General features: G+C 38.5%; 3 protein-coding genes across 7 annotated transcripts in view; 2 read left to right on the top strand and 1 right to left on the bottom strand.

Annotated features, from left to right (window-relative positions):
- The first annotated feature begins 104 nt into the window (after positions 1 to 104).
- crlf1b (cytokine receptor-like factor 1b) lies at positions 105 to 9,000 on the top strand. 2 transcript variants are annotated; one of them, XM_079891562.1, is made up of 8 exons: positions 105 to 495; positions 1,720 to 1,998; positions 2,089 to 2,218; positions 2,319 to 2,485; positions 3,275 to 3,432; positions 6,204 to 6,372; positions 8,113 to 8,297; positions 8,861 to 9,000. In XM_079891562.1, the coding sequence occupies exons 1-8, from the start codon at positions 366 to 368 to the stop codon at positions 8,882 to 8,884; spliced, it is 1,242 nt and encodes a 413-aa protein (XP_079747688.1). In that variant the 5' UTR covers positions 105 to 365; the 3' UTR covers positions 8,885 to 9,000. The 2 variants fall into 2 exon arrangements, with proteins under 2 accessions (XP_079747688.1, XP_079747689.1); XM_079891563.1 differs by having other exon boundaries at positions 110 to 495; positions 8,116 to 8,297.
- On the bottom strand, positions 5,274 to 19,592 carry rex1bd (required for excision 1-B domain containing). 2 transcript variants are annotated; one of them, XR_013823393.1, is made up of 6 exons: positions 19,456 to 19,582; positions 16,430 to 16,512; positions 15,938 to 16,142; positions 15,356 to 15,444; positions 11,148 to 11,297; positions 5,274 to 6,363 (listed from the first exon to the last, which is right to left on the bottom strand). XR_013823393.1 is itself a non-coding variant. In XM_079891564.1 (5 exons), the coding sequence occupies exons 1-5, from the start codon at positions 19,456 to 19,458 to the stop codon at positions 11,225 to 11,227; spliced, it is 453 nt and encodes a 150-aa protein (XP_079747690.1). In that variant the 5' UTR covers positions 19,459 to 19,592; the 3' UTR covers positions 8,980 to 11,224. The 2 variants fall into 2 exon arrangements, 1 of the variants encoding a protein (XP_079747690.1); XM_079891564.1 differs by lacking the exon at positions 5,274 to 6,363 and having other exon boundaries at positions 8,980 to 11,297; positions 19,456 to 19,592.
- Positions 19,593 to 20,548: 956 nt separating this feature from the next.
- cpamd8 (C3 and PZP like alpha-2-macroglobulin domain containing 8) overlaps positions 20,549 to 24,282 on the top strand; it is a 36,550-nt gene continuing 32,816 nt past the window's right edge. For 2 of the 3 annotated variants that reach the window (XM_079890246.1, XM_079890244.1), the window contains exons 1-2: positions 20,549 to 21,064; positions 23,924 to 24,075. In XM_079890246.1, the coding sequence (XP_079746372.1) occupies positions 20,976 to 21,064; positions 23,924 to 24,075 (241 nt within the window). In that variant the 5' untranslated portion in view covers positions 20,549 to 20,975. The remainder of the gene's footprint in view (positions 21,065 to 23,923; positions 24,076 to 24,282) is intronic. The other variant, XM_079890245.1, reaches the window with a different exon arrangement.

Raw genomic sequence — 24,282 nt, 5'->3', positions numbered from 1 at the left:
AATATGGCCTTGTTTTTGTGTAAATAATGAATATGTGAGGAATAGCCGACACTTTTGGAAAGGGTTTATTTCATTATTTTCTGTTGTGGCCAACTTAGCATTCAAAAGAGTAAAGAAAACACTGGCTGCAGATGTCCTACTAATAATGACTTGTGTTTGTGTGGTAATACTTGGGAGGAGCTTCCGAAGAATCAACTTTTTCAGCTTTTGAGGCGTTCACTATATTGATTCTTCTCTAAAATTGAGAGTGAATGTGAATCTGAGCGTCCTCTCCGCATAATGGTGCTTTTCAGAACCAGCAATGATTTTCACGAAGCTTTCTGGTGATTAAGGCTTTTATTTTCCTGCAGTTTAAGTGAAGGAGAATGGATTATTGGTACGCGCGCTCCCATCAGCATGACAAGAATCGAGTTGAGAGCGCGCGCGACAGACAAATGACAATTTCAGTCATTATGTTGTTTTTTGTTGCGCTTCTTCCATATGCACTCACAGCACGTAAGTACAATTTCAGATGTGGGCTATTTAAAGTTTATTTTGAATTAAAGCCATTTGAGAAGAAGTCTACAAACTTCATCTTCATTTAAAGGTTATTTTTGGAGGCGTTTATGTTTTCATTTTCATCTAGAATGTCAAATTAGTGGTCATATTCTCCTTAGTTTTGGCTAAAATACTATAGTTAAGGAATTAACGATGGCAATTATCCACTTTCATCAAAGAAATACTGAAATGTTCTTAAAGCTTTTCATACTGTTTGAAGGCGACCCAATAATCGTTTAATTTGCATTTGGAAGAAACGGTAGTTACCAAGGTAAAATCGTGCAAAGAGACGCTATAAGATAACAAAAATAGATTTATGTTAGAATAACATATTGAAAATAAAAAATATTGTTGGTTTAACTTAAAAAAAGTAAGTTACCTGCTTGCCTTAATTTTTTGTTAAATGAATAATAAAAAAAGTTAATACAATGAAGGAGATTGGTTAAATAGATTCTCAAAATAATGTTATCTGAACCACATTAATTATCTAAGTTGATTTGACACAAGATAAAAAGTTGTGATAACAAATCATGAAAATAATTTTTTTTACAGTTCAAAACAGCTCTTCTTGAGTGCAATATTGCTTTTATAAAACAGTTGCCTCATTTGTTTTTTAAAACAAATTCAGTAATTTACGCATCCTTCTAGAAGACATGATGCTATGCAACAAAAATAATCATCTACATTCTGTTTTGACCAAACAAAAGCGTTAGAAACTGTGTACTAAATTGAATATAAATGTGAATATAGTTGTTCAATCACTAGTTTCATTGGTCAGTATTTTCAAACAATGCTCAAGGAGAAAAAAGTGTCCAGTAAGTACTATAATTTTAGATTAACAATTCAGTCTTGTTTCCTAACTCTTCAATGTTCCTTAGAGTCCAATGGCACGTTAAAGAGCTTGTCCGCCTCCCACCAGGAGCAGAAATGATCCACATCAACACTTGTTCTCCCTGAAGGCCAGAAGTAGTAGCTTTTCAAACCCAGCCATTGTTCCCTATGAACATGTATCTTTAACATGAATAAATATGAGCTCTGTGGACACACAAGACGAATATTTACAAGATGGAAAACCACTTAAGATGCTGAAAAATGACCTTGTGCAACCTTTCCAACTGCCGGTCATAAATCCAGTTGTAAAATTGCTGGAATCATGAAGTCTCCTCTTATTCTGACCCCCAGACTTGGCTGTCATATCCCCCCAGGATCCAGTGCTTCGCATCGGCTCGAGCTTGACTGCAGTGTGCACTGTTAGTGCCGAGCTGGAAATAACAGCTAGGTCCTTGTACTGGACGCTGAATGGGAGACGCTTGGCCAGAAACACTTACAGAGTCCTGAGCCCAACCGAATCAAGTGTCACACTTCATCAACTCAATGGCTCCTTGCAGCAGTCAGGAGACAACCTGGTCTGCCACCGAAGCAACGGAGAAGTGTTGGCCGGATCGTGTATTTATGTTGGCTGTGAGTGTGTGAACAAGTTTTGGTGTTTTTTGGTATGTGTTTTTGAATTTTCATGCCGTCCTCTTTTTTCCGTTTTAATTTGATGTACAGCACCCCCTGAGAAACCCGTCAACCTGACATGCTGGTCACGAAACACCAAAGATCTCAGCTGCAGATGGAGTCCAGGGAGTCAAGGAGAAACATTCATCAATACCAAATACGTCCTCAAGTACAAACTAAAGTGAGATTCTGACACCAAAAAACTTCTTACTTTTCCACATTTGTTTTTTTGCAAGAATCCCTTTTCAGCATGCAACTTTTCCATTTTAACGTCCATCTAGATGGTACGGTAAAGAGAAAGACTGCGAGGACTACACGGGACAGCCGTATATGTGCTACGTTCCACGCGACCTTGCCATTTTTACACCATATGAAGTCTGGGTGGATGCGTCCAATCAGCTTGGTTCTGCCACTTCTGATGTGGTCACCTTAGACATTTTAGATGTAGGTAAGTAGGACTAAAATATGCTTGTTTGATGGAAAAATAGATGTTGGGATCAAGGTCACTTGGGATTACGTTTCCCAACTCACACATAGATGCACAAAACCATATGAACGTCTCGCATATGGTGCGCACACTCGTCTGAGAGAATAGATTTTTACAGACTATAAAAACACTTTCCAACAGCTGAAAAATTTCCAAAAGGCATCTTGTGAAAATAGAAGTTTGAAGGTCAATGGGCAGCTGAAAGTCTGTTGGCAATAGGTTAACATGTATTATTTGACATATTATTTGACAAATTACTTTTTTGACATACCAATGAATTAATCGAATTAATCACAATTAAATTACTTCCATCAATCAGCACTTTTTGCAGAGAAAAGCAAAGATATAGTATTACTACACCATCTTCAAGCCCTCATTTCCTCATCTTCTGAAACAATAAGCTCTGGAATTCTCCATGATTGGCTTTGCCCTAAAGGCGAGCTTGATTAAAAAACGTATCAGTGGAGCACGTCCAATGGCACACATCAATGGAAATGGGAGATTACATTTGCAGCGGCAAAATATCATCTAGCTAATGAGCAGCGATCAAGGTTTATTGGGAGATTCAATTACAAGCAGCTACATATTTTTCAACTCTTTGAAGGGATCTTTCCCTTCCAAGAGTTAAAAACTAGCTGCTTGTAATAGTTTAATGAATAGTTTGATGGTTACCATCTTTTGTTAGGTTTAATCAACAGTTCTGAAGCAAAATTTTCACAGTGTTAGATAATGGAAAACATTTCTGTTCAGTAACTACAGATCCGCCTCCTGATGTCCTTGTGAGCCGCGTTGGAGAGCTGGAAGATCAGTTAAGTGTATGTTGGGGCAGTCCTCCTGCCCTGAAAGACTACCTGTTTCAGGCCAAGTATCAGATACGATACCGTATGGAGGAGAGCGACGAATGGAAGGTATGGCTGGAAGGGTTTTGTCCAACGGTCTCCAATCCTGCTCCTGGACTGCCAACGTCCTGCTGAGTTTAGCTCCAACATGCCCCAACACACCTGCCTGGAAGTTTCTGGTAATCCAAGGGGTGTTTAATTGGGGTTGAAGCTAAACTCTGCACTATTGAAAATAATGGTTTCAAGTATTCATAGCGATGCCATAGAACATGGGTTCTCAACGCTGGCCCTCGAGGTCCTGCAGAGTTTTGCTCCAACCCTATTTCAAACAGACCTGAACAAGCAACTCAAGGTCTTCAGGGTTACTAGAAGGTTATAGGCATTAGGCAAGTATTTGAATATTTCAGTGAACAGTTCTTAAAAGAACCTCCCACTCGGCACCCTTTTGCCCCCTCCTCGACAACAGCCCGAAGGTCCGTTTTTGGACCGTCTTTGCTCCGACTAGAGATCCGTTAGGGCCACCAAGTTTGACTGTGAAGAACATTTTAATAATCTAAAGGACCCTACACACCGGGACGAATATTGGCGCGCGTTATTCGCCAACGTTTTTCAACGCGTTTTTTGTGTTCACACACAAGCGATTTTCGCTGACGATGAGCCGAGTGAACATGCAAATTCATTCCCTGACATTAGATGGCGCTTAATATAAAACAGAAACCACTCCATAACAGTTCTCTTTTATCAAGATTTTTGTAGTCGCTGTCACGTTTGTCATATAGTTCTTTATGTTCGGACACCAACGAGACCAGCAGCTCTACATTCATCTTGCCTTGCATCTTCCTCGTCTTATTTCTTCTCGGCAGTGTAGACGCTACTTGGTGTATATCTTCTTCGCCGTTACGTATGTGTGCTCGGCAAGACCGTTTTGTGTTTGAGCGCCCCCAAGTTGTGTTTTACTGTAACTTCAGAAGCTTGAACACGTGACACGTGAACAAAAGCGCCAATCTCATTGGTCGGATAGTTTTTGACGCGGCACGTCAAACCAAAAAAAACGAACCCGAGGTGTTTTTAAAAAAATGACGCTTTTACGCATGCCGTTTTTCGCGTCGGTGTGCACACTCACATTGGCGCCCTTTGTTTAGTCACGAGGCGTTAAACGTCGGCGAATATCGCGCGCGAAATTCGTCCCGGTGTGAACAGGCCTTAAAGAAGCTTTTTGCACTATATAGAATATTTTGTGCAAAGATCCAATGGATGTTAAAGGTTCTTCATGGAAGCATTGATGCCAATAAAGAACCTTTATTTTTAAGAGTGTGGAGCAGGATTGGACAGTCCTGGGTTAATCCAACAGAAAACTAAATTTAAAGCAGTGTTGTCCAATCCTGCTAAACCTTCCAGCATCTGAAATCATGTACTTCCCTTCTATATAGTAGGTGAAAAAATTATGTGATCAAAGAAATGTGTCCAAATTCACAGAACTCATAAAAGAGTAGGCAAAAAGTACTCGGATGATCTACTACTTCCAGCGGGATTCTGAGGCCACGGGAGAGGATTTGTGAATGGCAGTGAAACAATTGACACTGGTAGGTCACATGACAGATGACAAGATTCGTACTACACACATATAGAACATACTTTTTTAGCACTTGCAAAGTAAGTACTTGTTCAAAGTAAGTACCAACTCAAGAGTGTGCAATTTTGGATGCAGCCTTTGACTCCAGTCCTAATTAAACACACCTGAACCAGGTAATCAAGGTCTTTCTGCTGCATTCATGCCATGTCGTAATTACTGTAAATAAATCGCTCGAATCGCTCTAGTGGTACTTTGATATTGCACATCAATCGATCTGCACAGCCAACAAGTCGAACACACCTTAAATCTGCAGTGTTCAGGAAGCTTTTTTTTTTTTGTCGTAGCTCTCAGAAAATTACGAAGTTCTACAAGCACTTGAAGCCTTTTAACAGTTCAGAATCATTACGGTAATTACGACATGGCGGGAACGCACCTTTAGGATCACTAGAAACTTCCAAGCAGGTGTGTTGGAGCTAAACTCTACAGGAAAGTGGCCCTCCAGGAGCAGGATAGGACACCCCTGATTTTAAAGTATAGTTCACCCCAAAATGAATATTCTGTTATTATTTAGGGTCCCTTTACACAACACTTTTTTCAACTAAAAACATCCAACTTTTATGCATTTGACATCGCCAACAACTGGCCTGGCATGAATAATACAGCAATTTTAGTCGTTTTTGGTGATCTGTGTGAATTAGGATCATTTTGACATTTGTCGTCTGTACTCAAAAAACACACATTGTCATGTAAATGTACCCTAAATCAGCCTCATGTGATTCCAGAGGTTTCTTTGTTCTGTGAAACAAAAAAAATTATTTGAGGAATCTCCTGGCCACTTTTCCTAACCCCTAAATGATGTACTGACTCATAAGGGTAGTCCATATGACTCATGCATTATATAGTCTTCAGTAGTAACAAGATAGCTTTGTTTGATTGAATGGACTCGCTCACTAATCTGATTGATCTGGTTCTCAGGTTCAACTCACTGACTCAATGATCCAGCAGTTAACAGCTCACTGGAAAGGAAATTTATCAGTAAATTACGACTGTAATTTCAATCCGTTTTCAATCTAATTTCACAGAAACCTTCAGAAGCTAGTCATATGGACCACTATTATGGTAGCTTTGCACAAGAAAGTTATACAGGTGTGGAACGACATAAATGTGAAAAACTTATGACGGAATTTACATTTGTGGGGGAACAGCTTTACCCAAATCATCCCCAATATAATGTCTAGTGTGCATACTTAATTTTACTTCCCCTCAGGTGATAGATGATGCTGGGAACCAAACGTCATGTCAGTTAGCGGGTCTCAGAGCCGGTACTGTGTATTTTGTCCAAGTACGCTGCAACCCAGTGGGCATCTATGGCTCGAAGAAGGCAGGTATCTGGAGCGACTGGAGCCACTCGACCGCTGCTTCAACACCTGGCATTGGTGAGTTACAGCAAAATTCATAGCAGCAATGCAACGTCCCTTTACTTCACATTAGGCTTCTGCATCATGCGCTAATTAGATTCAAACCATATGTAAACGCTGAAAAAAACATCAAGCTACTTGATAGGGATCTCTCATAAGCAGATTCAAAAGACTTCAGTAAAATGTCAAAGCGCTTTAGGGGACAATTGATGAATTCTTTGAGCTTGTCTCAGATTGATAAATTAAAAAAGTCTTAGAGCATGTTCAGATTAAAGGGGCGGTCGACCTGAAACTTAGTGGAAACAGACTCGGTTCATAAGAAATTATGTTACATGTCTTGCATTAAAGAGAGGATGTTATTAACCTCTGTTTTATGCCAAGCAATATGAGTTATGGCAAGTCTGAGCTCCTCTTCCTGCATTCTGTTTAATGCTCATTTGCAGAGAGATGGTAAATAGTCTATTATTCATGGGAATGTACACATCGCTCAGGGCCACACTGTACAATCGACAGGATTTAAGCAACTGTCGTCAGCTGGGGTTGAATTTAAAAAATGTTTTACAAATGGTTCACATATAAAATATGTACACCTTAAAGGTATAGTGGAGGATCTTTCCGAATTTTAGATAAGACCCTCCCTCTCCACTTTTTGAATGAGTTTGATTGATTCACCAGAATGATTGACAATTAGGAGGACCAATAGTATAGGTGATCCACCCGGAAGTAAAAAATCCTCCATTATACCTTTAATGCAATAAAATGGGTGCTACGTAGAGCTGGGTGATATACTGAATATTCACAATATATTCGGGAGGAATTTTGTGGAATTTCAAATGTCTTAGATATCACCTTTAAGTTTCCTATAAAAAGAGTGTGTCATTAGACTACTTTCACAATCCTTCCTTTCCTTTTATAAAAGCATTATAGACAAAACAGTTTTTGTTTTAAAGAGTTGCTAAGTCTGATTCATTTTCATGAATTCATGAATCATTAATAATGAATCAATTCCAAACCAGTGTTGTAATTGATATTAATTAAATGTATTAATATTAAATGATTTTAATTAATTAAAATAAAGCTGGAATAAAAAATTAGATGCAAAACAAAAGTTAGAAATTACTACCAAAAAATACTAATAAATATTATAATAGTATATAAATAATAATAAAAACTTTTTTTTCATTTTTAATGTATTACATATAATATGTTGAAATAAAAATGTATGTAGGTAAACATTGATTTTTTTTTTTTTTTACTATGTAATGCTATAATGGTGCAATATAAATTTTAAAAACAGGAGAAAAAAAAAAGAAATGATTTATAAATATATCAAGATTAGGGATTCACCAATATAAAAATTAAGACTTTTACTGATAAGCTGATAATTATTTTGGTCATTTATTGGCCATAAAAATAATGTTAAAATTCTATACAATTTTGTCTAAATTAAAAATAAAACACTAAAAACTAAAATTAATCATTTTAAATTCTACAATTGTATTTAGGAATCACAACATTATAATGAAAAGTATGAAATATTATATATATTATATTCTTTTTGATAATCGATATATATCATGCATCCCAAAATGAATACTGTCAAAATGTTGAAAAAATAGCGAACATTTTTATAATTGCCCAGTCCAATATATACCAGTTTGAATTTGCAGTTGAACATTTACAGTTATGATTTTTTGTAACATCTTACTAAAAACTCAATATTTTAATCTCACTTTAATGTCATTTCCATTTGCCCAGCAGAAAGGTCACATGGTGGCTCGTGCGATTTGAAGCCCAGCGAGCACAACTCAACGCTACGAAAGGAGCTCAAGCAGTTTTTCGGCTGGATGCGCAAACACTCTTACGGCTGTACGGACGTCAGCATCAAACTCTACGACCAATGGCGCGTCTGGCTGCAGAAAGCCCAGAAAACACACGACCAGGTCAGTAAGGACAAAGCGTACCCCCGTTTTGCGACGCATATCAAGACGGCAAATCATCACTCTTGGCACACATGAAATACAGCCACATTTAGTGGTTTTATGTGACCCACACAAAAGAGAACCAAAATATCTGTTTACGCTTTTGATCAATAGACTCGCATTTGATTGCGTTTGCTAATGGCGGAGCATCATATAATCTTCAGACGGTTACCACAACAGACGGGAACAGCCAGTCAAAGCAATCAGCCGGAATGCTAATAAATTCCTTTTAGGTTAGACTGTGCAGCAAAGCTTCAGCTGCGATCCAACCGAGCACGAAAAGTCTTGTGTGGCGTACTCGAACGCTATCCGACATCCGCTGCACGCTCTCTGAACCGACTCAGTGGTTACTGTAGCTCTGGCACTGACGACTGTTGGGAAACTTAGGCCGCTTCATTAGTCACACTGTCCTTTGAAGAACACGATGTAACTGCCACAAGAATGGCTGGTACCAATTACGCTTCTCTGTCCCCATATATCAACTCATCACATTCACTTGTAAATGCCATTGTCTTGCCTTTCAGGTACTACAAAGCGGTAAATCATAGTGAAACTCTAAAGAAGGCTTGGGAGAGTTTGCGGGGGCCTGCGACGACAAGGTTTTTATCACTCTCCAGTGCTTGGGACGTTTCATCTGGATGAGCCAAGACTCTCTGAAGGAATCCGCAAGGAGACTGTAGTTTGGCGACATGATCTACTGCTTGCCTCCTGCTATAGTCCCCGTCAAATACGTCAAAGGAAGTGCTTTTGTCTCAGACATGTTATTTATAAGGGCATTAAAGCATAAAGAAAGACTCAAAATGACGAAAGAGAGCATAAAATGTTGATAATGAGAGACTCTCATTCTCATTTCACTATTGACCTGTCATTCAAAAAAGGACCTTTTACAACTACACTGTAAAAAATGAACAGTTGACTTAACTAAAAGAAAAGTGAGGATTAAAATGAATGCCTTGAATCATTTTCAATCAGTGGACTTGTCTTAAAAAAGTGAACTTCAACTTAACTTCAACTGAACTTGAAAAAATAAACCATGCGTAACTGAAAAAATTAAGTGGACTTGTCAACTTAATTTTAACACATTAAGTAACACATAACTTAATTTTTTCAATTACTACGCATGAAGTTTATTTTTTCAAGTTCAGTTGAAGTTCACTTTTTTAAGACAATCAACTGATGTAGATTGAAAATGAAAAAAAAAAAAAACCCTGACAGATCAGATAATTTTATATACAAAGTTTATCGTGTTTGCTAAGAGAGAGAATTTGTAAGCAAAAAAAAGAGATAATTTAAATATTTCTCTCTTAAAGGGAAAGTTTACTAAAAAAGTGGTCACACTTTACAACGAGCTTGTAACGAGCTTGTTCGTGCTTTAACATGAACTAACAATGAGTATTATATTCTCACAGAATTTATGAACCTTTGTTTGTTAGTTAATAAATTTATGTTCTGTGCATTAACTAATGTTAACAGATACAATTTTTGATCTTAATAGTAAATGTTGAGATTAACATTAAGATTAATAAATGCTGCCGAATTGCTGTTAACTATTGTTCATTGTTAGTTCATGATAACTAACGTAGTTAGTTAAAAGGGGCTTTCACACCAGGTTGTACTAGTTAAAGGAACTAGCCACCAGGGGAGTCCCTCGAGAACTAAATCTTAGGGTCATTTTCCTGGTTGCATTCGCACCGTCGACAGGAACTCTGCAGTGACGTAAGCCGACCGTCATTTAAACGTAGCATTAAACAACGGGAGGATGGAGGATGCCGTGATCGATTGTAAAATGCCTGGACTTCGGTGCCAGTCAATCAATTGCTGTTTTCCATGTTAATGGAGTTAGTTCATAAGTATATATAAATTGTGTGTTTACACGGCTTTTTAAAAATGGCGGACGTCAGTGTTTCGTATGGCATGCGTTCGGCCAATCAGCGTACACTTACGTCACTGATAGTTCCTCTTGTGCTGGGTTAGATCCTACTCTGAAGTAGGAGCTAATTTAGTCTCGTTCCTATCACTAAAATCGTTCCTGTGGTGCGAACACACCAAAAACTGGGTTCTTTCGCCAATAGTTATAGGAACTATGAAAACGCTCCTCCAGTGTGAAAGTCCCCAAATGAAACCTTATTGTAAAGTGTTACCAAAAAAAGTTCATGAGGACTGGTTCTGCCAAGCTCGAAGATTAAAAAGGCCCTATAAAAATATCATAAATCTGACTTGTGCTTTATAATCCAAGGCTTCTGGAGTCGCATGATAGTTTTGTGAGACGAACAGATCAAATTGAAGTCGTTATTCACTGAAAAACATTACATCCACCTTAAATCTAGTTCATGAGATCTGAATGAATCGTTCTAGAGACTTGAACATCTTCACATAAGGAATAAAGGCATACAGGTTTGACAGGAAAGACATGAGGGTGAATGAATAATGACAAACTTTTAATTTCATTTCAGTGTACTGTCCCTTTAATTGGTAAACACATTACAAGTTTAGATCATGTAAGTGGAAATTGTAATGCAGTTTCATGTAAATACTGTATCATTATGTAAAAAATAGTTTTGTCTGTATAAATGTCTTAAAAATATTTAAGGAATGTTCATATATTTTGTACCACACTATTATTATGCATATGATCATGAACAGTTTTACGCTCTTAATGAGCTTTGTGTCGGTTTGAACAAACAAAATGTCAAGCTATTTCGAACATAAACAAAATAAAATAAAAGATGTCAAACTCTATTTAATAAATATATGATTCGCAAAGCCAGCAATGCAGTCTATCTTTAAAGCATCCAAGACAGCGATTGATACCTTAGATGACTCTTCATTAGAAGGGAAAGTTCATAGAGGATCTGAATCCATCTCTGTCTCCTGAGACTGACTACATCTCACTCCGGCTCCTCCGAGTCATACTTGAAGTCTTGCAGAATCTCACTCAAAGCGGCCGTATTCTTTATCGTACTGACAGAGATGGAGCGAAACAGAAACAGAGTATTTTTATTTGGATGTTTACAACAATAATAGGTTTTTATCATTAACTTGATATACAAAATACATCAAAACCAGGATGAAACATTCTAGTATTGATACAGTGGTGACATTTTATTTATTGCATTAATTGTATTAAATTTCAGTAATCAATCTTATTACCTTTTTATTAATTAATTAGCTTTTTGTCACTGATATTCAATATATAACAACAGATATATAGAAAGATATGGATATTGTAATATTATTTTAAATATAGAAGTATTATAACTTAAAATAATTATATTTAGTGCTGTCAAATTGAATCGCGATTAATCGCATGTAACAAGTTTGTAAATATATAATATGTAGGTGTGTGTGTATGTATATATATATATATATATATATATATAATATGTGGGTCTGTGTGTATGAAAAAAAAAAAAAATTATATATATATATATATATATATATATATATATATATATATATATATACACACACACACACACACACACACACACACACACAAACAAACTTTTATGTTAGATGCGATTAATCGTGATTAATCAATTTGACAGCACTATTTAATTAATTGAAATATAAATAAATTGCAAATTAATATTAAAAATGCATTTTAAAAATATGAAGAAAAAATACAGTTGCGTTTCCAGCAGTGTCGGGTAAGTAATTATTAATTAATAGAAGATTACATCTTCAACAGTGTAATTAGATTAATGTACTAATTACACTCTCTAAAAAGTATCAGATTACTTGTTACTTTATAAGTTCCTTACCAACCTCGACCAGTTGAACATTACAAGGATAGACATGAAACTGCTCTTTTAATTCGTTCTAAATAAATAATATAAAACTGATATGGTTTCATTAAAACATACATTTAAAAAAAAAATTATATTGTTTTAAATAGAATTGAAAGTATTTAATACAGTTACATGAGAAGTAACTAATTAAATGACAAAAAAAACTAAGAGTAATCCCTTACTTTATTTTTCAAGTTAAAAGTAATTAAATTACTGTAATTGTCACAGTTCTGTTCTGTTTGAGTGTGTTTTTGTCACTGATCACATGTCTGTCTTTGTTCTATTTCCCGCCATTTCTTGATTTCCATGGTAACTGTCATTTAGTTCATTTGTCACACCTGTTTCCTCGTTAGTCTTGTCAGCTGTGTCTTGTTTCCCTGATCTGTTCTCCCCTGTATTTAAGCCCTGAGTGTTTCAGTCTTCACTTGTCGGTCAATGCTTATGTTAGGTTTGTTTAATGTTAGGTTATCCTTGTTCTGAGCGCACGCTCCCTTTTGTTTGTATTTGTTTAATATTGAGAATTAAAACCTTGGACTTCATCATCTTCGTGTTCGTCTCCTACTTCATCCACCCAGAAGCCTGACAGATTGACCGACCAAAAAACAAAATGGATGAACACCTCAATTTCATCCTTGTGGCCCAGGAGAACCACGACATCCTGGATTTCTCCCGGAAGTTTTTTCAGCTCGCCCTCACAAGCTCGTTGGAGGACGAAACCCTCAGCACACTATTCCTGATCGGGGCCACTTTCCATCGTCCCCTCAACCTCCCAGACACCACTGGACTATCCTGGAAAGAGACTGTGATCCGGTGTCTGGAGAGTGTTGCGCCCCGGTCAGGAATGTCACCCAACCCAGCACTTCACGCCAGTCCAGCCGAGCCTGCACTTCACGCCAGATCTGCCGAAGCCAAGGCAGTATGCGTCATGCCCGCCGCCCCTGAGACTGTGAGCGTTATGCCCGCTGCGCCTGTGACAGACAGCGTCATGCCCGCAGAGCTTTTGTTTTCTTTTATTCCGCCGACCTTGAAGCTCCCTTCGCCGCTGGTCCCGTCCAGCTCAGAGCCCTCTTCGCCGCTGGTCCCATCCAGCTCAGAGCCCTCTTCGCCGCTGGTCCCGTCCAGCTCAGAACCCTCTTCGCCGCTGGTCCCGTCCAGCTCAAAGATTTCTTCGCCGCTGGTCCCGTCCAGCTCAGAACCCTCTTCGCCGCTGGTCCCGTCCAGCTCAAAGATTTCTTCGCCGCTGGTTCCGTCCAGCTCAAAGCCTTCACCGCTGGTCCCGTCCAGCATAGAGCCTTCTTCACAGCTGGTTCCGTCCAGCAGAGACCCTTCACCGCTGGTTCCGTCCAGTTCAGAGCCCTCTTCGCCGCTGGTTCCGCCCAGTTCAGAGCCCTCTTCGCCGCTGGTTCCGCCCAGTTCAGAGCCCTCTTCGCCGCTAGTTCCGCCCAGCTCAGAGCCTTCTTCGCCGCTGGTCCTGCCCAGCTCAGAGCCTTCTTCGCCGCTGGTCCTGCCCAGCTCAGAGCCTTCTTCGCCGCTGGTCCTGCCCAGCTCAGAGCCTTCTTCGCCGCTGGTCCTGCCCAGCTCAGAGCCTTCTTCGCCGCTGGTCCTGCCCAGCTCAGAGCCTTCTTCGCCGCTGGTCCTGCCCAGCTCAGAGCCCTCTTCGCCGCTGGTTCCGCCCAGTTCAGAGCCCTCTTCACCGCTGGTTCCGTCCAGTTCAGAGCCCTCTTCGCCGCTGGTTCCGCCCAGTTCAGAGCCCTCTTCGCCGCTGGTTCCGCCCAGCTCAGAGCCTTCTTCGCCGCTGGTCCTGCCCAGCTCAGAGCCCTCTTCGCCACTGGTTTCGCCTAGCTCAGAGCCCTCTTCGCCGCTGGTCCTGCCCAGCTCAGAGCCTTCTTCGCCGCTGGTCCTGCCCAGCTCAGAGCCTTCTTCGTCGCTGGATCTGCCCAGCACCGAGCCCTCGTCGCTGGATCTGCCCAGCACCGAGCCCTCGTCGCTGGATCTGCCCAGCACCGAGCCCTCGTCGCTGGATCTGCCCAGCACCGAGCCCTCGTCGCTGGATCTGCCCAGCACCGAGCCCTCGTCGCTGGATCTGCCCAGCACCGAGCCCTCGTCGCTGGATCTGCCCAGCACAGAGCCCTCGTCGCTGGATCTGCCCAGCACAGAGCCCTCGTCGCTGGATTTGCCCAGCACAGAGCCCTCATCGCTGGATCTGCCCAGCACCGAGCACTCTTCACGGTCCCCATCAGCCCGGTCAGAGACCGTTTATAACCATCCTTCTCTGGTACCCGGGACTTTCCCCAAGTATTTTTTTGGGGGGGGCCAAAGGCCTCCATCCTGGCCACTCGAGGGACCACGGCCGCCCGAAGGGTCCTCACCGCCATGGCCACCCGAAGGGTCGTCTCCGCCATGGCCACCCGAGGGGTCGTCTCCGCCATGGCCACCCGAAGGATCGTCTCCGCCATGGCCACCCGAAGGGTCGTCTCCGCCATGGCCACCCGAAGGGTCCGCACCGCCATGGCCGCCCGAGGGGTCGTCTCTGCCATGGCCGCCCGAAGGGTCCGCACCGCCATGGCCACCCAAGGGGTCTTCTCCGCCATGGCCGCCTGAAAGGCTGTCTTCGCCCTGGTCACCTGAACTGCCAGCTCCGCCCTGGAGGCTCCCTGTCCTGCCAAGCCACGCCCTTGTCAGCCTCCAGGGCGCCCACCCTCCCACCCTATTTGTTGGTCTGTCTACGGCGCGAGGACGCGCCTACCGGGAGGGGGGAATTATGTCACAGTTCTGTTCTGTTTGAGTGTGTTTTTGTCACTGATCACATGTCTGTCTTTGTTCTATTTCCCGCCATTTCTTGATTTCCATGGTAACTGTCATTTAGTTCATTTGTCACACCTGTTTCCTCGTTAGTCTTGTCAGCTGTGTCTTGTTTCCCTGATCTGTTCTCCCCTGTATTTAAGCCCTGAGTGTTTCAGTCTTCACTTGTCGGTCAATGCTTATGTTAGGTTTGTTTAATGTTAGGTTATCCTTGTTCTGAGCGCACGCTCCCTTTTGTTTGTATTTGTTTAATATTGAGAATTAAAACCTTGGACTTCATCATCTTCGTGTTCGTCTCCTACTTCATCCACCCAGAAGCCTGACAGTAATGAATTACTTAGTAATGCACTACACCCAACACTGGTTGCCAGTAATTTCTTTCAATTTATTAGACATTAGCAGGTGTGTAAGAAACGTTGCACTTACTCCTGTTTGATCTCATGGACTTTCTCCTGGCAATCCTCATCTTCTGGGTGATCTTGGGCATTCTGCTTGGCCAACTGTAACTTAGCTGTCTGAAAAGACATTAATATAGATAAACATTAGGAATAGTAAACACTTACAGAACAGATACATTTGGTTCAATACTATTTTAATTTCATGCAATAAATTTAGAGGAGCAGAATCATTTCAGTACATGCTAATTGGCTGACGCAGAAGTTGTGCAGGACTAAAATGTTTTATCCTTAGTAAATATGCTTGACAGTGCACATCTTAGAATGGCTTCTTATGCATAAAAGATCAATACACTGACTGAAATGCTGTATCCCATGATGCAATGCACTCAACTTTCCATTTCCAAAGTTATGAATTCATTTCCAGCTATATTGTTTAATGTCTATGCTCACTCATTATTTTATCCGTCAACCAAAAGTTACACAAATATGGAATTAAAAGGAAATTAAAATGATTTATGTATTGTTGAAAACTGGGTATCAAGTAGTGCACGTTTATATGTGGTATTAGCCAAACATTTTTAAAAAACAAAGTGTTGTGCAAAGTGCCCACCAGCTCTAGCTTTTCTTTCTCTTTAATCTGCAGCTTCTCAATGTGCTCTGAAAGGTCTGGCCGGTCGAAGTCTTGGTGCAGTTGCTCTTTAATCTTCAGAACTTCTTTGGAAATGCCACAGAATGCTTTGGTTATCTCATGTACCAGCTGTTTGTAGTGCTCGAAGTCATAGTGGGGCCCCGTCCTTAAATACGCCTCATGACCCCTGAGAACAACAACTGTATTACCTCAAAATACCCCTGATAGACAGACAGACAGACTGACTGATAGAAAGACACATATATAGAGACAGATAGATAGATAGATAGATAGATAGATAGATAGATAGATAGATAAGATAGATAGATAGATAGATAGATATATAGACAGATAGATAGATAGATAGATAGATAGATAGATAGATAAGATAGATAGAGAGATAGATAGATAGATAGATAGATAGATAGATAGATAGATAGATAGATAGATAGATAGATAGATAGATAGACTGACTCCTCAAATAGCTTGTATGCCTCCACACGCTCAGCTTGAAGAACATAAAATCTTCTGACCAAATTTTTTAAATCTGCAGGTGCCTTTAAAAAATTAAAGATATATAACAAAGTTAGAACAGAAGACACAACTCACAAACATCAAAAAGACTTTAGGTAGAAGAAGAATATGAATCCCTTATGATATGTATATATATATATATATACAGGTGCTGGTCATAAAATTAGAATATCATCAAAAAGTTGATTTATTTCAGGAATTCAACTTAACAGGTGAGACTAATATATTATATAGACTCATTACATGCAAAGTGATATATTTCAAGCCTTTATTTGTTATAATTTTGATGATTATGGCTTACAGCTTATGAAACCCACAAAATCAAAATCCCAGAAAATTAGAATATTACATGAAATCACAGAGTTATTACACAGTGATACCATGGTCATTGAACCAGGTTTTGGTTATTTTGGCAGTGTGGGCAGGTGCAAATCCTGCTGGAAAATGAAGGAAGCATCTCCATAAAGCTTGTCTGCTGAAGGAAGCATGAAGTGCTCTGGAAATGTCCTGGTAGACGGCTGCGTTGAGTGGACAGCACAGTGGACCAACACCAGCCGATGACATGGCTCCCCAAACCAACACAGACTGTGGAAACTTCACACTGGACTTCAAGCATCTTGGATTGTGTGCCTCTCCATTCTTCCTCCAGACTCTGGGACCTTGGTTTCCAAATGAGATGCAAAATTTGCTCTCATCAGAAAAGAGGACTTCGGTCCACTGTGCTTTATTAAATCCAGAGTCAATGCAGACGTCGACCAGGACATTTTCAGAGCACTTCATGCTTCCTTCATTTTCCAGCAGGATTTGCACCGGCCCACACTGACAAAAGAACCAAAACCTGGTTCAATGACCATGATATCACTGTGTAATAACTGTGTGATTTCATGTAATATTCTAATTTTCTGGGATTCGTGGGTTTCATAAGCTGTAAGCCATAATCATCAAAATTATAACAAATAAAGGCTTGAAATATCTCACTTTGCATGTAATGAGTCTATATAATAAATTAGTTTCACCTGTTAAGTTGAATTCTTGAAATAAATCAACTTTTTGATTATATTCTAATTTTATGACCAGCACCTGTATATATATGGGCCATTCTACAGAATTGTTCATAGTTGAAAACATCTTGAACAAAATTATTTTTCCACAAAATTGTATGTATGCAAATTGTATAATATCCAAGGTACACATTTCTAGTAATTGTGCAGTTAATTCTCATATTGTATTCATTCATTTTAAGAAAGTTTTGGAATATTTTTCCTCTCCCCAAATCTGTCACTACCGAAACAATAGTAAATAATGTAATAAGAAGGCTTATATAGACCTATTAAGATTTTATTTACATCTACTTTGTAAATAAATTTTTTTGCTATTTTATTAAAAAAGTTTTCACAGCTTAATCAACAACAATTACAATTTTAACAATATTTTAAGTGCAATATATGAGATTTGTTGTATTTTGAATCCAATCTTTCTTTGTAAAAGTCAAAGTTTATCATACTGATTTCTAAGTTAAGGATTCGTTTGTTTAGATATACATCGAACCAAACACTATATTAATATCTTAGTTGACAATTCAATACTTTCTTTTGATAAAACATCCCATGTTTCGGTAGTGACAGTAATGTTTTGGTCGCGACCACATCACATTATAGTCACTAATGATTTGCATAATAAAAAATACTAAAATACTAATGATTTTACATAAGTGTACATAATTTTTTTCTTTTTTCTAGAACACATTTTCTTAATGTGTTCCCCTTTGTCACTACCAAAACAATTGTCACATCCGAAACTTTACCACGTTTCGGTCGTGACTGTTTCGGTAGTGACAATTTTAGATACTTTTGAGCTCAAAGATGCTAATCAGCACATGGTTGGCTAACACAGTTCTGAACAGTTGCACAAAAACAAAATTTTATGGAATAACACAAAAAAATGTGATTAATTGCAGAAAAAGGTGTTTGGTAGTGACATTCCTTAAAGTTACACACAGATTTTCAGACTTTTTAACACATTTACCTCAAAATGGAGGGCCCTATCTACTCACTATGTAGCTAGGAATATTAAAACACAGGAATATTAAAAAAACTAAAGTCTCAGCCAGTGGACTAAAACATACACTGTATCAGAAGTGATGTAAAAATGCGGCATACGTTTTTTTTTTTTACATAAAGTTTCATGATTTACAAAGAAAATATATATTTAAAAAAAAAAAAAATATATATATATATATATATATATATATACAGTATATATATATACAGTATATATATATATATATATATATATATATATATATATATATATATATATATAAATATATAATTATGATTATAATTATGATGGGGTTATGATTCAGGTCAGCCACCTCCCAAATGAAAGTACCCAATAAATTATGATTTTATTATATATATTAAGCTTACTGATATTTTATATATAGATAACAGAAGGATCTTAGTTAACATCTCAGATTGAATACTTAAATGCTTTTTAAATGTGTTTTTTTGTTTTTTTTTTTGGTTGTGGGACAGCAGTTTCAGACAATTCTGTGTGTATACATATATATATATATATATATATATATATATATATATATATATACATATTTATGTGTGTGTGTGTGTGTGTGTGTGTGTATGTATGTGTATATGTGTGTGTGTGTGCGTGCGTGTGTGTATACCATATTACCATGGTAAAACTTCAAAACATGGTAATACTCAGTGATATAATTAGAAGGTATTTATATATGTTTTAGTTTTAATTTGTTAATATAAACTTTAATATTAATTTATGTACATGTAATATTCGTTACTTTATTTAAATATATTAAACTTCTGAACATATTTGTTTCTGTATAGACTAGCGTTAGCAATTTCACGACTGTGTATGGTCATTAGTTCTGGTCATTTCATATTCCTGAATCTGATTATATGATACAGGCTGAATATTCAATAACTTACCATAATGCTGAAACTGTGCTTTGAGAGTTTTCGTTGCTTGGCTGATGTATCTAATCTACTGTCTCGCGCAACATGTGTATCGTCTCGTCTAGTCACGCTGTAGCATCACTTCCTGTTTAGGTTCGCGGACGACAACGTCATCACGTGACGTCACCACGATGCTTGCGTACTGGGCCACAAAACTGAAAAAAGATTATTTTGATATGTGGTTTATTTTGACTTGTTATATGTATACTCCTATTTATTTTTATTTTTTACATGATTGTGTTGTAACCCATTTGGTTTGTGACTTTTAGCACAATGTACTAATTCTGTCATCATTCACTCACCCTCAAGTTGTTCCAAACCTGTATGAATTTCTTTGTTATGTGGAACATAAAAGAAGATATTTTGAAGAATGTTTGTAACCAAACAGTTGACGGCAGCCATTAACTTGAAATTTTTCCCTATAGCCTACTATGGAAGTCGATGGGTGTCAACTGTTTGGTTGTCCATATTCTTCAAAATATCGTCTTTTATGTTCAACAGAAGAAGGAAAAGGGATAACAGATTTTTTAATTTTTGGGTTAACTATATCCCTTTAAATTTTTTATAAAAATAACTATAAATGCGTATATTTAAATGTAAAAAAAATTATGCACAATAGCCTATATATTTATTCTCCATGCTAAATCCATTTAATAGATTTTTATGTTCTAAAATAGGAAATTGAATACCGTTTTTAATCGATTCATTGGGCCTAAAAAATACATAAAACGGTATATCAACACAAAAGCTAATTTTAAATGTCTAGTAAAGCGCCACTAGGGGGCCCCAATGTCCTAGATATTTTCCCACCATTATTGTGCTTCCATATCAAAACGAATTCACGTCAGGTTAAAGTTTTACATTTTAACTACAGACTTTTTAATGTAAATAAATAGATATTTAAGATATTTAATTTTATAATTAAATTTATCACATGCATTAAATAATTTAAACAGCACACGACTAAAACGTTGGGATCCTTTCAGTCTCATTCAATCGGACCTGTAAAGTTTCCAATCGGCGTTGAGGGACAGTGCAGTCTTGTCTCTACTAGCTCAGAGGGGCTCTGTTTGTTAGACTTGTTCTGACACACCACTGAATGAGACAAAAGCCTGGAGAGTTCAAAGGGGCAAAAGCAGCCTGCCCTGTTACATTAGGCTGTGGAGCTCAGCTCAATGGATCTGATGTGCACTAAATACCGTGCTACACAAGGGGTGGGGTGGATGGAGATAAGTTTTAATGCTGAAATATGAGCAATCGGAACTAAGGCGGATAAATAAGGCACGCCAAGAGGGATTGTCTTTACGCGTGGAGAGGAGTTCAAAAATCAGTTGCACGGACACAACACTGGGAATTGGGATAAAAACGCAGCACGCGCTCCACCGGAGGCTCGTGCTTTCCCCTCGTGGATACAGTTTGCACTCGAAATAATAGTTCTATATTTGTGGAATATACGTATTGTGGACTCATTACAAAACAAAACGAGGGACAAAATGAGAGTGTTGCATGTGCACCACAATTCCTGGACTCTGTGGACTGTGTTCATGTGTTTTATGAGTGGAGTTCATTCACAAGAAAGACAGTAAGTATATTTGTAGCGCTATTTGATGGATGATATAAACCGCTTTTTCATTTCAAGCATGTATGTTTTGATAAGACTTCAGTCAGGTGATAACTCACCAGTATGATTCGGATTGTCGCGCGCATGTGGAAATGTTTGTGCAACAACAACAAATAAACTCAGCAGCACAGCTGTTTATGTGTGTGGACGTTACTAACAAATTACAAGTAATCCGTTACAAAAATGTTCATGGTCACCATAGTTGTTACCAAAATACCATAGTCACTTACATAGTGGTAAACTAATATGGGATCCTCTTCAAGGAAGCTTTCTTGTACTTACCTAGATACTACAGTTTTGGGTAACTTTTTATTTTAGTGTCCTTGTTACATAATGTTATATGTACTTGCCATAGTAATAACAGTACATTATGCATAATTACATGCAACTAACCCTCAACCAAACCCTAATCCTACCATAAACCTATAGTAAAGACATGTTGTTAATTAATATTACTTGGTACTTAAATATAGAATTACACTGTAACACTTGACACCTTAAAATAAAGTGTAACTGAGATTTGTTGTAACAGTAACTGCTGTTTTGATAGAAACTAAGGTTACCATGTGACATTTTTGTCAACTCCCAAGTGGTTCTTTCAAAACAGGTCATAGTTATGTTTCATACATTTCAGGCATTTAAAGTTGGTTATGTCATGTCATTGCATTCCCACTATTAGTATAATTAAGAAGTAGTTCACTTCACTCCATTATCAGCCTCAATGCTGCTATGTTGTACTGATCTTTACATTAGACCCAATTTATTCTACTCTTTAGAACAAACTTCAGTTCACTTTCCCAAGGCTATATTAGAAGATTGTGGTCTATATACCTCAAAAGATTCTTCAATGGTTGAGCAAAGCATATTTATCTTGTCAGGAAACGTTTTCATTGTATGGTTCTTGGGTCTATTTGGATAACGCTGTTGATAATTGTGATTTTTGCCAAGTTGGTTGTTCATTTTATAGGTTCTGTTACAATCCTCGTAACTATATAAGTTCTCAGCAACAAAGTCCCAAGCATAATTCTAACCCTAAACTTAAGTCAAATGATTGGTTGACAGGAATGTTGTTGGGTTAATTGACCCAGAAACTACAGAAGTCCACAAACTTCTTCATCCTTCATACCAGGGTTGGGCAGAGCTCAGTGCCAGTGTCTGTACCTGTTACACATGGTTGTGCCAAGTATTTCGAACACCAGAGAAAGAGGTCAATAACCAGCTTGACCTCTTTGACAAAGAGCTACATTCTCTCGAGTCAGCCTGTGGCTGTTCTTTCCCTCAACAAGAGAGTGCTATCATGTAAACACTGAATAGGTCTATGCCCACCGCACACATGAGACCATTGTAAGATAGGAAGGTGAGGATCAAATGCAGTCAATTCCGCATAGATGCCTTGGAAGGGATTTTCTCATGCCTTGAGACTTAAATTGCCTCTGGCCTCGCTGAACCGTAATGCCAATCACCTGATATCTCACACTCAGGCAGGCTATTAAAACTCAAGGACACTGAGTTACCCGGGTTTATATGGGCATGCAATGGGTCAGAGTCACCTTCCAAATGTTTCTCATCATTTAAGGTCACTTGAACCAAATTTGCAGTAGTCTAGACTACTTGGATTCCGAAGAGACGAAAAACACCTGACGAATTAGGTTAATGTCGCTTAATTGTGTAATAATGTTCCCCTAACCTTTGTCATGGTGTGTGTTTGAGAAAGCCCTATTCGTTTTTATTACATTGACCTTTAAAATTGGATTTGTGAAGCCCTGTGACTTTTTTTCTTAGAGAAAAGGCCTACACACATCAAACATCAAACGAAATCACCAACAAATGGCCTAATCATTGCAGAGATTGAAACTAATATTTGTCTGGTTACTTTCTTACTTACAGTAAGAAGTCAGGTTCCCTTACTTACCTACTTACTTACTCAGGTTGAACTAAAACCAAAAGAAATACTCCAATACTGTGAGTGACGCACTCACTCTGCTTTCAAAGGCAATGTTTCTATTTAATATATTCTTCTTTAAATAGTCTTTTCTAGCTCAGAATATATATGGCAAAACAAGTGTGTCCGAAATTGCCCCCCATATACCCTCATTCACTATTATTAGTCCACTTAAAGGGTTAGTTCACCCAAAAATTAAAATTATCCCATAATTTACTCACCCTCAAGCCATCCTAGGTGTATATGACATTCTTCTTTCAGCCGAACACAATTTCAGTTATATTTAAAAATATCCTGGCTCTTCCAAGCTTCAAATAGGAGGGAATAATAATTTTTTGAGATTTTGAATCCCAAAAAAGCACATTCATCCATCATAAAAGTAATCCATATGACTCCTGGGGGTTAATAAAGGCCTTCTGAAGCGAACCGATGCGTTGTTTTAAGAAAAAATATCCATATTTATAACTTTATAAACTATAATCACTGGCTTCCGGTAACGGCTAAATTGGGTAGTCATGGCCCCAATGATCAGCCCTGGTGACGAATATTCACCTTACGGCCTAATTTAAAAACGTACTATTTTTCTGAAATGTGTTATTTCGAGATCAGTCATAAGGTTCCGCCATTCTCATAACATCTAACTTGGGCAACAAAGAATCACAAAACACTTGCCAGTTTATGTTTGAACATGATATTTGTTTTATGTTTTCCCAAGTGGTAAGGTTCAGGATGCTTGTTTGTTTGATTTGTGTGCCCTATGATGTGAGATTCAGATGTACGCTCTAGACTAAACAAAGTGTTAGCGTAATTGCTACCTGGAGTCTTGTGATGTAAACACACACAGCCGTTGCTCTGTACTCCCGTCCTTTGATTCACAGGGGTTACCTGATTGCCGCGCCATCTGTGTTCCGTGCCGGTGTGGAAGAGGCCGTGAGCGTGACCATCTTCAATGCAGTAGAAGACACACGAGTGCAACTGCAGCTCAGCGTCAAGGGCGAGATCGTGGCACATAGCCATGGCACTGTACGAGGTGAGAGTTACGTAGGGGAATTTACTTACTTGCTCAATTTAGCATCTAAAAGTAACGTCTGTGGTGCCAAGAGCTTGGGTCTTAAATATGTCATTTAAATTTTAACAACTAAAGTATAGTTTTCACCATGAAAAAACAAGCAAACATACCAAGAGCTTCTTTTGCAATATCTTGACGCACCAAAGGTGAATTCCCTTGGTTAAACAT

The sequence above is a fragment of the Squalius cephalus genome, assembly GCF_949319135.1.
Source record: "Squalius cephalus genome assembly, chromosome: 13".
In the NCBI taxonomy this organism is placed as follows: Eukaryota; Metazoa; Chordata; class Actinopteri; order Cypriniformes; family Leuciscidae; genus Squalius; species Squalius cephalus.
Note: the sequence above shows the minus strand (reverse complement) of the source record. Positions and strands in the feature narration are given on the sequence as shown.

What these genes read in the sequence shown, in the direction of transcription:
- crlf1b (XM_079891562.1), top strand. Translation starts at nt 366, where the DNA reads ATGGATTATTGGTACGCGCGCTCCCATCAGCATGACAAGAATCGAGTT. An exon ending in TGCTTCAACACCTGGCATTG is followed by an intron (nt 6,373 to 8,112) that starts GTGAGTTACAGC and finishes CCATTTGCCCAG; the next exon opens with CAGAAAGGTCACATGGTGGC. An exon ending in CCCAGAAAACACACGACCAG is followed by an intron (nt 8,298 to 8,860) that starts GTCAGTAAGGAC and finishes CTTGCCTTTCAG; the next exon opens with GTACTACAAAGCGGTAAATC.
- rex1bd (XM_079891564.1), bottom strand. An exon ending in GCATACAAGCTATTTGAGGA is followed by an intron (nt 16,143 to 16,429) that starts GTCAGTCTATCT and finishes TGTTGTTCTCAG; the next exon opens with GGGTCATGAGGCGTATTTAA. An exon ending in GTCCATGAGATCAAACAGGA is followed by an intron (nt 11,298 to 15,355) that starts GTAAGTGCAACG and finishes CATCTCTGTCAG; the next exon opens with TACGATAAAGAATACGGCCG.